We start from the raw sequence: 16,529 nt of genomic DNA on the forward strand, positions 1-16,529 counted from the left end.
CAACCTTACCACTAAGCACAAATTATGTCAATATTGTAACTCATCTGATCACTCAATAATTACCTGTAAAGACTTTAAGGATTTGAAGATGGAGGATGCCACAGCCTGGATTCAGCATGAGAAAAGATGTTGGAGATGTGCAGGACTACACATGGCAGCAAACTGCAATCTGAGAAAACCATGCCCCTTATGCAATAAAAAGCACCTTGGCAATCTTCACCATGTGAATCAAAGAGAACCCAATTCCAAAGTTCTGTATCTAAACCCTCAAGCTAACTCTCCTCAAGTACTTCTGAAAGTAGTTAGAGTAATCTTAAGGAATGAACACCACAGCCTTGAGACATATGCCATTCTGGATGATGGGTCTCAACGTACCATGCTCCTTCCAGCAGCCTATGAAAAGCTAGGGCTTAAAGGACCCACAGAACACCTTGTGGTACGTACTATAAGACAGAAAACTGAAGCCTTAGATGGATCTACTATCAGTTTTGAGATCTCAACTTCCCTGAATCCAAAGAAAAGATTTATTATCAAAAATGCCTTCACCTCCAAACAGATATCCCTTGTAGACCAAAGTTATCCAGTTGACAAACTCCAGAAGCGTTATCGCCATCTCCAGAGCATCCCACTTCAGTCCTTCTCAAAAGTGCAGCCCCTTCTACTAATAGGAGCCGACAATTCCCACCTTATAACCGCAACAGAGAAAATTCGTCTAGGCCCCCCAGGAGCACCAGCAGCTGGCCACACCCAGTTAGGTTGGGCACTTCAAGGTCCAAGCTTCATGGAGGAGCACACCAACTCCACTCAAGTCTTCTTCACCTCAACATCTTATGTAGATGAGAAAGAGGAGTTGGTTACATCTACTGTGCTTCCTGAAGAAATTCCACCCATCCCTGAAAACCAGTTCCTTGTGAGGAGAAGCCTCCAGTCTGTCCATAAGGTAAAAAATAAGCCTCCAAAGGATCTGAGAAATAAAGACGAAAGGCAAAGAGAAGGCATTGGATTACCTTCTAATTTTCAGTCAACGAATCAACGACTGGTGATGACACGATCTGAAAAGGGAAGTAAAAGTAGGGATCTGAGGCAATATCGGACTCCCTCATGTTCTCATTCAAGGTCCCAAGACTGTTTTTGGTGCAGTGAAACTCCTCCTCACCGGCGTCAGGAGATGCAGCGATGGAGGATGAGAGCCATCACTGGAGAACACTGGATTAAGGATGATAGAGGTGTTATGAATGACCACAAGGATGAGGCTACAAGAAGAAAGAGGTGGTCCTTCCACTCGGCTGAAGGTAAAAGACAAGAAAACATAGTTTCATAGATCCAGAACCCATACCCGCAGGCACGGATTAAGGTAATCACATGTATCTGTACATTTGATGGGGCGGCTGTTACAAACTCCACTTCCTGGTTGGGGAGGGGCAGGACCTTGCCTCACCTATCAGGCCACATCCAACCATTTAAGAGGAAGGATCAGGCCCAGACCATCCTCTTTTCCCTTTGTTAGACTGAGAGCATGCGGCCTGAAGAAGAATCAGACTTAATGCACAGAGTGGATGGATGCATACCTGAGTGAGTTATTTTGTGTTATTGTTAGTTGAATACCCTTGAACATGTTTCGAATTGTTTTAGTAATGCAGTTATTGTTTCCCTTTGTTTACGATTTAAAATCATCTCATCCATGTCATCTGATCCAAATCATCCTACCCATGTCATCACCTGAACTGTTCCACCTGTATATAATCTGCATGAAGAAAAAATAAAGCATTAAACAGAATCCCTGACCAGTTATGATATCTGACCGTATGCCAATGCAGAAGTTTTAATTATTCCAACACAAATCAGCCTTCAACATCAACCTTCATAGTTTTTACAGTTAGTATAAATGATAGAAACCTCTACCATCTATGGAACTATATGATAAACATTATCACAACTATATGGATAAGTGAATGATGACGATGAAGGCAGGAGAGAGGCAGGACAGCAGTAGGTCCAGAGTTGGCCCATGGAAAACCTGTGATGATCGTGGGAAAACCTGTGAGACGATAAAGCACAGAGACTCCGGGGAAGAAGTCAAGTCAGTAACATGTATTTGCTGGGTGTAAATAGGGGTGTAAGAATTAGAAAAGGTCAGAGAAGAGGAGAAGCAGAGAGAAGGGGGAGCAGAGAAGAGCTCAGTGTATCCTGATGAGTCTCCCAGCACTCTAAGCCTTTAGCAGCGTAACTAAGAGCAGCTTGAGCTGCCCTAACTACAGGATTCATCAAAAAGGAAAGTTCTTAACCTACTCTTAAACATAGAGATGGTGTCTGCCTCCCGGAATGAGGCAGGGAGGTGGTTCCACAATTATGGAGCTTGAGAGCTGAAGGGTCTGGCCCCCATCCTACTTTTGGAGGTTCTTGGGACCATCAGTAAGCCTACATACTGAGAATGTAGTGCTTCATCAGACTGTACATCCCTCCCTCAGTGGATGGAGCATCTGCATGTGAAGTGATCCATGCCACTGTGTCTAGGCAACAGTCCAAACACCTGGAGGCCCTCACAATCATTTCTGGTGATTTTAATCATGTCACCCTGGACTCTGTTTTGCCCACTTTCCACCAGTTTGTTCACTGCACAACAATAAAACAATAAAACTCTGGATCTGCTGTTTGCTAATTCAAAGGATGCATACAGTGCCACTGCCCTGCGCCCCCAGGAAGATCGGATCACAACTCGGTGCTGTCAACACCTAAGTATGTCCCTGCGCTGATCCGAAAAGCAGAACATGTTATTGGCAGTGACATAGGTACATTTTAGTCAGAGAGACAGGAGGACACGACAAGCTGCTATCCATCATAGGCAATTCTTTACACCACTTCACCGAACTATAGAGGGTCAGCAGAGGTCTTTTTCCAACACTCATCCGGCTCCACTGTCACTGCAAATGGTACAAGACTTCATTCATACCATCCTCCATCCACCTGTACAACAACTCACCCATCTGTAACAGATAACTCATATATTCACATTACTGCATCTTAGTCACTTTCACATCTGTATATTTACTTCCATTTCCTGTAGATATGTACATATGCAAATGTGGCGGGGCTGGAGAAGAGGAGGCCTGGAGGGCCACCAAAATGAAACCACTCCACAACGCCACCTCGGGAGTCTCAACCCCTAAAATATATTATGGACTAAACTAATACTGTTTACACAGGCAACACAGACATTGTTCCAAAACAAAATGCAGATTTATTGATTATTTAATCAAAAGGTAGCTGGAAGTTATCTGTGAAGATGGGGAGGTTTACGCAGTAAAGACAAGTACACAAACTGGTGTTAAAAAAAAAAGTACAAAAAAAGATTTTATTACAATTATTTAATTATTCTTACATTATTTCTTTAACAACAACTTCCGGAGAAAGGTGGGCTGGGTCTAGTTGTGAGAAGCAGCCTACTTTAATTGTGTGTTCTGAGAGTGCAACTCACCCACCACTTGTGTGCTCATGGCAATCATGTCAAAACAGTTCAATATCGTACCGCTTTGCTTTTTTACCACTACAAATCAGTGAAGGGAACCATGCCACGGCGCCTGGCCTCCACCACAAGCCAGCAACTAGCTCCACAACAAAAAAAAGGGGTGGGGGGAGGGGGGTAATAAAACAATACAAGGGACCAGTTGGTTTACTCTAAAACACCACCTGGCCTCAAGGGCTTGCACTCCTATGCAATATTTGAGCCCTGCATGAAAGCTAAAAAAAAAAAACTAAGGGCAAAACAGCAGCTGATGGTACCTAAAATACAGACATACTACACGTTAATAACAGGCTTATAACATGCATTGTACTCTAAATGTGAAAAGGTAATAACACATTTACACTAAAGCTAACAGACACAACATGGAAATAACAAGCATGCTAAAGTAAAGTTAAAGCTCATAAACCATGCTATGACATACTAACAGGTACCTCAGGTCTCACCATGCTGATCAGTTCAATTAATCCATACCATTAAAAGTACATTGACAAAGCCAGCTTGAAAGGGTTAACATCCAAATCCCTCCAGGTGGGCTGACACCAAGACCTCAGGAAAGCGGACACCAGTACGACCAGGACAGGAGACTAAAACCATAAAAAGGAGTTTTGACAAACAAATACAACTCAGGTACAAAGTCCATAACGCCTTTCACAAGTAGAAAGTCCATACTTAGACATTTTACCTTTAGAAATAAACAGCATCACCTACCTCACAGTCACAGTTGAGACCATGTGGCCTCAGGCAAAGACAAGGCAAAAAGGAAGGCCATGATGCCACACCTGATGATTAGGGGACTGGACCAGGGAGGAGCTGACCTAATTCTATGGGGGTACATTCACAAGCCGAACAAGATCATGCAGCCTGTACACCAAGTATTACTGCTACACAAATCTTGTATTTTTTCTGGCTTTATCAGTGAATTCTGTTTATATTATTATTGCTTTTATCTTTTAACACTCCTTTCCTTTTTTTTTCTGTTTTTTTTTTTTTTTTTTTTTTTTTTTTAGTTTTCTAGGGTTTTTCTAGAGTGTTTTAATGCAACTGAGCTATTGTGACCAAGTAATTTCCCATGTGGTTCAAAAAAGTTATTTTTAAGTCTGGTCCCTGATGTTCTCTTACAAGCTAAAAGACAGTCATCAAGTAAGCAGACAATCTTAGTGATAAATGTCTGATGTCAGGAGAGTTCATCACAATATCATAAAGTACATTTTCTGCTGTAAGAAATTCAAAATCCAGGATTGCAGACCAGACATAATGTCTGATCTGCAGGTAATGAAAGAAGTGTCAGTGAGTCAAACCATATTTGGCTTTCAGCTGGTTGAATGATGCAAATTGCCCATTAAGTGAAATTAATAATAATAATAATAATAATAATAATAATAATAATAATAATAATAATGGATTAATTTATATAGCGCTTTTCTATGAACGCATACTCAAAGCGCACACAATGGATCCATTATTCATTCACTCTCACATCCTCCCTCTGGTGACAGCAAACTACATATGTAGCCACAGCTGCCCTGAAATTAACCCTTCTGTCTCCAGATATGGTAAGATCTGTCCAGCCATTTATTTCGGCAAGTATCATGATTAAAACATATGGGTGCTTGCACAGGTCACCAGTAGCTTGAGAAAGCTCCTTATTACCCCCTATTACTGCCAGGAGGTATTGTGATCACGTTGCTTTGTGTGTTTGCATGTTTGTTGTTTGTTAGCAAGATAACTCAAAGTTATGGACGGATTTTCATTAAATTTTCAGGAAATGTTGATACTGGCACAAGGGACAAATGATTAATGGGGGGGGCTCTGGTTTGTCAAACTTGGAAAAAAGCATAGCAGGTAGGGAGGAATCAGTCACAAAGCCAGCTTCCATTTTAAACCACAAAGGGGCTTCTGGAGCTAGACCGTCTCCTTGCCCCCCAAACATAAGAACCCTAAGGTTGGCAGCCCAGTTGTAAACGCTAGCGGTAGCTCTGCTAATGTAGCCCTCAATGGTTCTGACTTGGTTAGAGGCACTTGGCTACGGCATTGTCCACAATTCGTGGTTCCTGCAGGTTAGATAATATAGACTGATACTGGTAACAACCTATGGGCAAGTGAAACACGGCATGGTAACAACTTATCAAGGTTGCGGACACTGCAATGGGGAGAGGAGCACCAGCTAAACAAGTCTGCATCTTTATAGGGCACACTACCACACCCCTTGTTTGTACTTTTACCATCTGTTGAAATCTGTGAGAAAAAATGTGTTTAGAGACTGACAGAGAAATAAAACGGCACAAATCAGATTTTTTCAAATCAGACCCAGGCCAGTTTCATATGTGGTCCTAAATCTGATACATATCGGATATTTTGCAATGTGACGTCAGTCTGAAAGGCCAGGTCACATTTATCCGACCTTTACATCATTGAAATGCCAGTACACTCAAAAAAATGATTCTTGGCTCTAATAAACATGAAGTAATATTTTAAAGTAAAATGTAACTGAAATATATGAAATTTAAAGTTTATTTATCCGAAAAAGTCAAACATAATGTGAATATGCTTAGTATAAAGTGAATCTAAACAAATAAAGTAAACTTTATTACTAGATCACATAAAAAGGCTGAGCATCACAGCCAAACACAGTTTATGTAAAAGTTTGCATTAACTAAAGCAAATCTGACTGAAGGTATTTAATTTATTCATATTGACTAAATATGATAGAAAAAACATTGTATTAAATGCAACTCTTTACATTAAACTTATGTAATAAAATTACATGGGAAATTTATATGTAATGGGTTAATTATTTTTATGTGTGTGGCAGACAAACCATGATCTTTTCCTTAACCTAACCATGTATTTTTGTTGCAGAACTGTTCAAAACTGGCTGAAAACTGAAAATAATAAGTCTAAAAATGAAAAGTCAACACTCAACTTTAAGTTTCACATAGGACTCCTAGGGGACCATCCTGCTGCCCCAATTTTTAAAAATGACAAACTGTTACAATAGGCTCCATCAATAAATTCTGGGAAGACTTCATTTGTGCATTTGAATGTTCCTGACCAGTTTTACTGCTATTTTTGCATCACCCTTTATATCTTGACACTTTATTGAAAACATAAACACATGTTAAAACTTCAGAAATTAGACATAAGTTTAATTAGGCTGAGTTAACAGGTGATCTCATTATTTTTATTTCCTGTCATGACTCTTGGCCCTAATAAATAGTGAGTAGTATAAATATATTTATGTAAAATGTAACTAAATTTTATGGAAAATAAATAAACACAATGTGAATCTACTTAGTATAAACTGAATGTAAACAAATCCAGTAACCTCTATGTGGCCAGATCCCATTTAGCAGCTATGTGTGTAATACTCCAACACAGCAGGTGGCGGTAGTGCACCTTAAGACTGGTTGCAACCTTACCCACCCAAAACCGGAACACCAACAGAACCCCTGGGCGTTGGTGAAGTCGACCCCGCGACCTCTGCGCGTGGCAGACGTTTACCTCAACGACTGGGAAAATTGCGCCAAATGAGCGGCAGGTTCTGTAAGTATTTCAACCATTGTCCATTTGTTGTGTTACACCATGGCGATGTTATTGCGATAAGTGTATTAATTTAAATTTTGTTTTTTAATTTACTTAAGCGAATGTGATTGTTCTGCTGTGTATGAGTTCGGTGAATTTAGGTTAGCGCGTCTGCTCTAGCTGCTTCGTGTCCTGCTAGCAAGTGCTAGCACTAGCTGAGTGGCTCGTATCTCGCCAACCATGAACTTACAAGTACAGCCAAATTATTCAGAGTTGTTGTGAGATGAGAGGACCTACGGTGAACAACACTGCTTTAACCCAGGGCCGCTCGGGCTGCGTTGATAGCTACACTATGCCATAGTCCGCTAGCAACTGCTAATTGACTTAGCACCAGGTAGTAACACAGCTTCACTTTCTGACTTGCTCAACTCCGTGAAACAACACTTGTCATATTTTACTGCGGTCTCTCGCTTCCGAAGCAAGATACAGAGTAGAGGCTGACATTTGTTCGGGAATCCCACGGGGTGGGAGTCAACTTTACTATTAATCACGTGATTGGGACGATACAGGCGTTAACGGGAGCAGACGGGAGCGGGAATCAACCAATAGGACACGCACACCGAAAAACATGACAGGCGCACCGCCATTTTTGTAGTTTTCTTTCCATAAGCCTACACGGCAGTGCAAGTCAAAAGAACTACACGGCCCAGAACCCAACTGCTTCTGGCCGCTGCTTGCCTGCTTCCCACTGAAAATTAAAGAACAGCGATGGAAGGAGCAAGCAGCAGCGCAGAGGCCGAAAAAATTGAACTACAACGTAAAGTACACACAACATACACCAACATTCACACTTAGGCATAACAGACTTATTATGCAAGAATGTGTTCAGTTATTCAAACAGCCCTAATTACTTTCAGGGCAGCGTTTTCTTGCAAATAATCAATAAAATTCAGAGTGGCAAACCAGACTGAAATGGCAGTTTTTATTTAATATTTGAATCTTATGCACTTTTTTTCTTTTTCCAAATAAATACCCTCCTGTATTACCACAGATGAACTGTTCCTGTTGCCAGTTTTTTTTAAAAATAAAACTACAGACTACAAAGTAATCTAAAAATAATCAGGAGAAGATCAAATCAAATTCAGTGTATGCATAGAGACTAGAAGGGAAAAAAATGGGAGCGGTACAGGAGTGGGAGTCACTTTACCGGAAGTGGGATGAGACAGGAATTTTTTTTCCCCTCTGGCCCGGGATTGGGACGGGACACAAATTTTCTCTGTGGGATTGGGATGGGACAGGAATGAAAATCCAGTCCCATGTCACCCTCTAATACAGAGTCAGCGGTGACACTGCTGCTCAGAATGCATCATTTGCAGAAGCTGATGTAGATGCTAGGGTAATTGGTCCCTAGTTTTAATCAGCTATCTCTTGCTGCTCTGACTCGACCCTCAATTTGCTAACACTTCATTGTTATTTAATTATGTTTATGCCTCAACTGACCTGGTTGGTATTCAAAACTCATTGATAACATAATAGTCGATCAAGTATCATTAAAGGACCAAATATAGCACTAGCTAAATCCTGAAAAAAATATTGGAGCGCAATAATTTGGATTTGCTTCACTACCCAGCCAGAAAATACACATGAGTAAGAAATGGTGTTATTAAAATGATCACATTCACTTGCAAGTCAGACTAAAAATTAAATTAAGCAAGCAACAACAAAAAAAAATATTCTGGACCAAATATCTTCATTTGACTACTTGGGAATAAGACCAAAACGGTCATCAGTCCTTCCTTAATAATGCCTTGTTGATCATTAGTAAAACGCTTTGAATTTGGAAGAATATGCACTGCTCTAACCAATTTGTTTGTCTTTTCTTTTGATGCCAGAATTATTTACGAAGACATGAACAGTAAAAACTCAAATCATGATTGAATTACTTTAGATTTATTGCTTAATTTACGTATTGATCTTGCTTTAAGTGCAGCATGGGGTGCTGTTAATTATTGTACATGACTGATTGTTCATGAAGTATTACATTCATGTATTCATTCTTATTGATACACAATGTCAGAGAAATGTATGTACCTTTACCATGAAGAGTTGTTGTTACATACACACAAACCTGCAGCTGACTATTTCTCAACCTGGTTGGAAACTAACATTGTACTGTTTTTTCTTATTTACAGATACAACATCACAGGGCCAAATCAACTGAGTAGCTCACATCTTGAAAGGGCAACCTCTCAATTTAGGTGAGTACACATAATGTTGTGAGTAAGATCTATATTAACGCTTTCTTTCTTCTTTTTTTTCCTTCAGAAATGGCAGCAAACTTACATCTTGACCATGTTCTCTTTTCTTTTCTAGCTACAATATGTGAATGGGCGTGTGGGAATGCAAGGTGTGCAGGATATCAGTAGAAAGCAGGTATGAGTTACTGAAACATTGCAAGCTAAAGCATGGGCACCATGGAAACAGATTCAGGCATCCATGCCCATATTCTGATTGTCCCTGCACATTTATCTTATGGAATAATCTTTTGAGTCATATATACCGCAGTCACCAAACCCAAGCATCTTCAAAGACATCTAAGTTATCTACATTTTCATGTCAGTTGTGTGCATGTCATGAGATTTCAAATGAAAGAGAGTATTTCAGTCATGTAAATGAACATTTACGTAGACATGAAACAGTAACATGTATGTTTAAAGGTTGTGTGTTTAAAACTAATGTCTATAATACATTTCAAACACACAGAAACAGGAAGCACAATCCCCATACTTTAAATGATTTTAAACCTGAGGTTGTCAGTGTAGTTACTGGATTACAAGAATCAGTTGTTGACATTGAGTCTTGTGCTGCAGACACAGATGTAGAATCTGAAACTGATTTTGCTGCACATAGTGTATCTAGTATTGAAGATATTTCCAAAGTTGTTGAGGAGAACATCGCTTCAGTTCTGTTGAAGTTGGAACATATTTTGTTTGTACCATCCACAGCAATTAATGAATTACTACATGAATTACACTATTTGTTAAGCTCCCCATCTGTTCCCATCACCTTTAACAGTCTGTCTAACATTCTTAAAAATCATAGTGTTCAAGTTGATGAGTCAGTTGTCAAAGAGCTTGCTCGAGAAGTGTGCAAGTCCAATCCTGTGGCCAAAGCCTTTGCAAAAGACGGGCCCCTGGCTACAGCTTACAAAAGGAAGCAGTATTATAAAAAATATTTCAATGTGGTGAGCCCAGTTGAGTACATCCTTTGTCCTAAGACCAATAGGACATTTCAGTATATTCCTATTTTGTCCTCTTTGCAGCATCTGTTAAGTAACAGTGACATTTTAAGAAGTGTAGTCCATACCCAGAAAACACAGGAAAATACTTCAGGTGTAGTGCAGTACAAATCGATAAGAGATGGAATTTACCATAAAGAAAATGTTTTTTTCACCGGAGAGGATTTGAAATTATCAATATCACTATATGTTGATGACTTTGAGGTTTGTAACCCCTTAGGCACATCAAGAAAAACTCATAAACTTTGTGGTGTCTATTGGATTTTGAATAATTTGCCACCTGGATCTCACTCAGCTCTTTCTTCCATCTACTTGGCTGTATTATGCAGGACTACTGATGTAAAGGTGTATGGCTATGAAAACATTTTAGAGCCCCTTTTACAGGATTTGGTTATTTTAGAGAAGTATGGTGTTTTTGTTTCAGGTCTTGGAGAGTTTGTGAAAGGCACAATCGAGACGGTAATTGCAGATAATTTAGGAGGCCATGGGATAGCAGGCTTCACTGAAAGCTTTTCGGGTGTCTACTTCTGCAGGTTTTGTACAGGTGAGCGATCAGATATTCAGACTAAGGCTGTTCAGTCAGGTCATTTTAACATTCGAGCAAAAGACATACATGACAAACAGGTTACATTTGCAAGGGAAACCTCAACCATCTTTTGTGGTGTAAAGGGGGAGTGTGTGTTTACCAAGAGTTTATCTTATTTTCATGTTACTCAGGGCTACCCCCCTGACATAGTTCACGACTTATTTGAGGGTGTTGTTCTAGTAGAGATTGCCCTCTGCATTGATGTATTCATTTCCAAAAAGTATCTGTCTCTTAACTCTCTCAATGAATTAATCCTGAACTTTCCATATAAGTGGGGCGATAGAACTAATAAACCTCATATTATACCACGCACTTACACCTCTACAAAGACCATTGGAGGTAACGCCCACGAAAACTGGAATTTATTGAGGTTGCTTCCTTTTATCATAGGAAACTTGATACCAGAAGTGGAGTCTGCTTGGCTTGTGTTGCTTGATTTAAAAGAAATCGTTGAACTCGCTGTTGCCCCTCTTCATAACAAAGAGACGGTTGCCTACCTGGCTTGCAAAATCACAGAACACAGAGATAGATATTTGGAGCTTTTTCCTGAACGACTCTTACCAAAACATCACTTTCTTGAGCACTACCCTCAAATGATTGAATGTTTTGGGCCTTTAGTGGGGCAATGGACTATGAGGTTTGAAGCAAAGCATAGCTTCTTTAAGGAAGTTGCTCGTCATACAAATTGTTTCAAGAATATACCACTCACACTAGCAACCAAACATCAGCAAATGATTGCATATCATATCAATGCATCCCATCTTAAATCCTCATTAGAAGTTGCAAATGTTTCTATCCTTCCTGTGGATGTATTGAACAAGGAAGTAGCAGCAAGCCTCAAACAAAAATACCCCACGATGAATGAGGTACATCTAGCCAAAAATGCAACTAACAAAGGAATCTCTTACAGAATTGGCATGTTGATTCCTTATGGTTCAACGTGTGGTCTTCCAGAGTTTGCAGAAATTCTCCAAATGTGCATTGTCAAGAACAGTTTGAGCTTTGTTGTAAAAATATTGTGTGCATGGTATCATGAGCACTTCCGAGCATATGACGTGACTATGTCACCTAATAGAGAGGTTGCCCTAGTTGATGTTGAAGACCTGGTTGATGCTTATCCACTCTGTGAGTACACTGTTGGTGTAAGACGGATGGTTACCTTGAAAAGGCATATCATTGTATAAGGTGGGTCTATAACATATTTTTTTCTCACTAATTTTATGAAGTAGATGTGCAACAAATAACTGCATAACTAGTCAGCCATCTGAAAAGATATTGAATTATACTAAGTAATTAAAACAAAAATATGACTGGTATTGTGTGTTCATGTAATTTCTACTAATTAAAAATCCAATTATCTTTAATTTGCCTAAATTTCTAATACAGAAAAGTGATGAGAGAAGTATACTTTTGAATAAAATCATGACAATCACTGGTGTGAGCCCTACTATATATTTACATCCATATTCTGCTTTAATTGCCATATAAAAGTTAAGAGTTACTTCACTCATAAAGCGTAATTCAGGTTTTTTTGGGCTAATTGTTGTTAAAGGGGGAATTCAGTATTTTTTAATCTATTTTCTCATGTTTTGATCTGAAGTGACTGATGGGAACAACAATTCTTGAAATTAGTCTGATATTGAAGAACATTTCAGCTGACAGAAGCAAAACTTTGGTTCAGTGTAATTCTTCAAGGTAACTGTGCACTGTCCAAGTAAGTCCATTAAACGTGCTTATTTTTGCCTTGGACTGGCTTAGGTTATCATTGTAAGTGTCTGAAATATTAAGGAAAGAATCACTGAGACATACCATTTTAAAGAACAAAATGTGTCTTATTTAACAAGAAACAGTTGTTTAATTGCTTTCTCCGAACTAATCAAATTCCCCTTACAAAATAATTTTGAAATCCTTTATCTTCATGCAAACTCAACCAGATAAAAGTCACCAAAACGGGCTTTCAATCACCGGCTCTGGTTTGGGTGAGATAAACCTCTTATCCACAGACTTTGATGTGAAAAAATGTAGATTTATAAAAGTAAGGAGGTAGAGGTAGGGGGACATCCAAGAAGCAGCAGGGAGAAGCTGCATGTACAGCCAGGACATTTTCACGTCTAATGTGGTGAATAATGGGTTTATTTTTGACAAAACCACAGTTGGTGATCAATGGAACAGTAGAAAGATGAGTCCTGATGGTTTTGCTGGGTTTTATTTTTTCTGTTGAGTTTGTTGATTATGATGATGTTAAAATTAGAGTTTTGTGAAGGGAGTCTGGTGAAGATTGGCAAAACCACTGAAACTGCTGTTTCTGGATTAAACATGTCTTAAAATCTGTCTCTGTAGCAGTTATTCCCATTATGTTGGTGGACACTTGCAAAAACAAACACATCTAGTGATGGTGTGAAGTTGCTTCTGCCAGCTACATCAAAAGTATTCAAAGCATTAAAGAGATTTTTTGGCACTTTTAGATTCATTTACATGCTAAGATTTACTGCTGTGCCCTACAAGCTGCACCAAATGCACAGCCATTGCAATGTAACAAAGGAAGTCAAGGCTCAAGGTATACAGTTGGAGTGATCTTATGGGAAAATGTGGATCAATTAACCCTTTTATGCATACTGGTCACTACAGTGGACAGCTACTCTACTGCAGTTCTCATGTATTTTCATGGATTTTGTTACTCTTTTTTGTTTTTTTTTTTTTTTTGTTTTTTTACACATATCTTTATTAAAGTTTTAAGACACTACATATCTTTTCTGACATGAATTGGTAAAATTATGTAGATCTCTCCTGAGCATAAACCCCCAGAATCACAAGCCCTCTCCATAGTTTTCACACAATTTATCAGTAAATACATGTTTCTGTGGATCAAAAATTAAATTTGTGGTGTCCAGCTGAATGGATATTTTTGCAACTTCATGAAAAATAGGTTCATAATAATTTTAATTAATTATTATTATTTTTTATTATTATTATTATTATTATTATTATTATTATTTATTTATTTATTTATTTTTTTAATTAATTATTTTATTTTATTTTTTAATTTCTTTTTCAGAAGAAAATTTTCAATCGCATTGTTTTTTTCCCACGCCTGAAGAGGAATAAAAACACTCAGGAAAAAATTTTGATTAAGGTTCTCATAATTCGTGCATGAAAGGGTTAATGATGAAAATAACCATTGGCTGAAGTTCTGATATGAGGCTGCATTAATGGGTGTGTACTTTACATAACCTCTGTTTCCTATGTTTGTTCTCTAGAATAGGTTGAGTGAAAGATGTCAAGTCCCATCCACCTGAGAATTGTTTTTGGTGGAGATGATGCCAGAAGACTTACCCTCACGTCAGGGATGCCAGCATCTGTGGATCAGCTTGTCCATGAGATAAAGACTGTTTTTGGACTTACAGAGGAGTTCAGGCTCCAATACAAGGATGTAGACTTTGGAAATGAATATGTTAATCTTATGTCAACCAGTGAAATAAGAGATAGGGATACTCTCAAAGTGATATTTTTTTCTTGTGAAGAAACGAGCTCCAGTATTCCAGAGACTCTACCATCTTGCAGCACCAGCACTCCAGTAACTTCACCCAGCACATCACACAGTTCTGAGATCCCAGGAAGCTTGTCTGCAAACACCCTCAGCTCTCCATCCATCAACCAAGTGAGTTTGTCCCCTGATCACTCATTTGGCAGTGCAGACACCATCATTTTGGATCCGATTCCAGAGTCAAGGACCTCCACTTGGCCTCCAATCTTCATTGTTCCCCGCTTTTCATATTTTGCTGAAATTCAGCTCCAAACAGCAAATGCAGAATTCAGAGCAAATGGCACTCTTCTTATTCCTCCACCAAAGTTAAGAATGGATATCCTTGAAGGTATGGCTGAAGAGATCTTCAAATACACAGCATATCCCAGTGACTCCCAAATTGAAGAGGCTGCTGAAGTTCTGGTGCATACTCATCCATGCTTGATGCAAAGAGGAACTTGTGCTGGCCATGAGGGATGGAAACAGTATCTAAAGACTAAGGTTGCCAATTTTCGCACAAAACTTTGCAAGATTGGACTCCTAGAGGTCAGCATAAACTCTCTCAAGAACAAGTGCAGAGGTCAAGACAAGGCAGCTGCAAACATCAAAAAACCACGGAAAGCAGAGGTAAACTTCCTGCCATCCCTCCCTGGGGGTGAAACAAGAGAGAGTCTTGAAGATGAACGGGTAGCTCTCTTGACAGAGGTGAAAAAGAGAAACAATGAAGCTGTGGTCAGGGAGAAAATGCAGAGGACCTTTTCCTACAGACGTCAGGAGGTTGTCCATAACGAACCTGTGATCACTGAATTTGTAAACAGGTGGCCTGCCTTGTTTACAGTGAGTGAAGTGAGTATTAATATTCATGTTTTGCATGCTGTTTTATGTACAGATATTTTTTCCCTGATTAAAAGTTTTAATTCAGTCTTAACATTTTTGCGCTCTAAATTACTTGTGAACTGTTATTTTCTATGGTATTATGTGGATAGTATTTCTTAAGTAAATGAATGTCAAAGACTGATTATAAAATATGAAATTTAGTTGAAGTAAAATCCTGTGTAGAGGGTCGGCCCATTGTGGCACAGGGTTGCCCACTCTTATGTTAAAATTACATGACAATGAAGCAGCCTGCGCCAAATTGGAAAATTTTCATCCTGCTGTGTGGATAGCGAATGCTTTCAGGCTGCAGTGTGTTGAAAATATGGTACTGATATCTTTAAGATCACATTTTGTAACTGTTTGCAATTTGGCAGTCCTAAACTAAGGGAAGCAAATTATAAAAACTCACTACAAAATGTTACATCCAGACAACACCTAATTCATGAAAATATAGCTCTATTTTGGCTGTAATTCAACTGCCCCAAGTTTCAAGGGCTTATAAAAGATATTGCCCCAATAGCAATTCTCCTGTTAAAGTCAAAAGTCTGTTTGTTCTTCTCTTCAGCTCAGAAAATGTTTTTTTTCTTAAAGCATGGAAATTTAGATCACTGTTGTTTAAATATCTCATGTATTTTCTTTCGCCTTTTCTCATACAGATAAATGCTGAATTCATGCGTATAACAACTTTGCCGCTTCAAGCCAAGTTCTTCGGACAACTTGACCAATACACAGCTAACTTGATCAAGATCTTCAACAGCAGAGGCGGGGCTGCTGGAAAGAAGATCCGATTGCTCATGGCTCCGATAGCTAAGGCAAGTGCATTAAACTGTTGCATTACTTAACTAAGTAAAATCTGTCTTTCAGTCTAACACTTGGTTGAGAAGGGTTACTATATTATTAAAACTGGAATTTTTAAATGGAATTTCACAAAGTTTTATACAAATCAATATATAACTCTGAGGATGTTTTCACAGCAGTAGTTTGGTTCATGTGGTCCAAACCAAGGAAAAAATGACGTCTTGTTGCATTTTAGCCCTGGTGTGGTTCATGTTGACACTGACATTTTACAAATGAATCAGTAGAAGTAAGTATTAAGTTACACAGACTGAAAGGTAACTCTAAGATTGTACAGCTTTGGCATATACCATCCTGCATCACCAGAGTCCATGTAGGAAAATCAAATTGCTGTGACTGACAGAAG

At 38.9% G+C, this 16,529-nt stretch overlaps 1 protein-coding gene across 2 annotated transcripts; it reads left to right on the forward strand.

Annotated features, from left to right (window-relative positions):
- Nucleotides 1-6,967: 6,967 nt before the first annotated feature.
- Nucleotides 6,968-16,315, forward strand: LOC115418930 (uncharacterized). 2 transcript variants are annotated; one of them, XR_003935374.1, is made up of 2 exons: nt 6,968-7,066; nt 15,985-16,315. XR_003935374.1 is itself a non-coding variant. In XM_030133483.1 (2 exons), exons 1-2 carry the CDS (start codon nt 14,804-14,806, stop codon nt 16,168-16,170), a joined length of 681 nt encoding a protein of 226 aa, XP_029989343.1. In that variant the 5' UTR covers nt 14,793-14,803; the 3' UTR covers nt 16,171-16,315. The 2 variants fall into 2 exon arrangements, 1 of the variants encoding a protein (XP_029989343.1); XM_030133483.1 differs by lacking the exon at nt 6,968-7,066 and adding an exon at nt 14,793-15,298.
- The last annotated feature ends 214 nt before the right edge of the window (nt 16,316-16,529 follow it).

The sequence above is a fragment of the Sphaeramia orbicularis genome, chromosome 5 (genome assembly GCF_902148855.1).
Source record: "Sphaeramia orbicularis chromosome 5, fSphaOr1.1, whole genome shotgun sequence".
NCBI lineage: Eukaryota > Metazoa > Chordata > Actinopteri > Kurtiformes > Apogonidae > Sphaeramia > Sphaeramia orbicularis.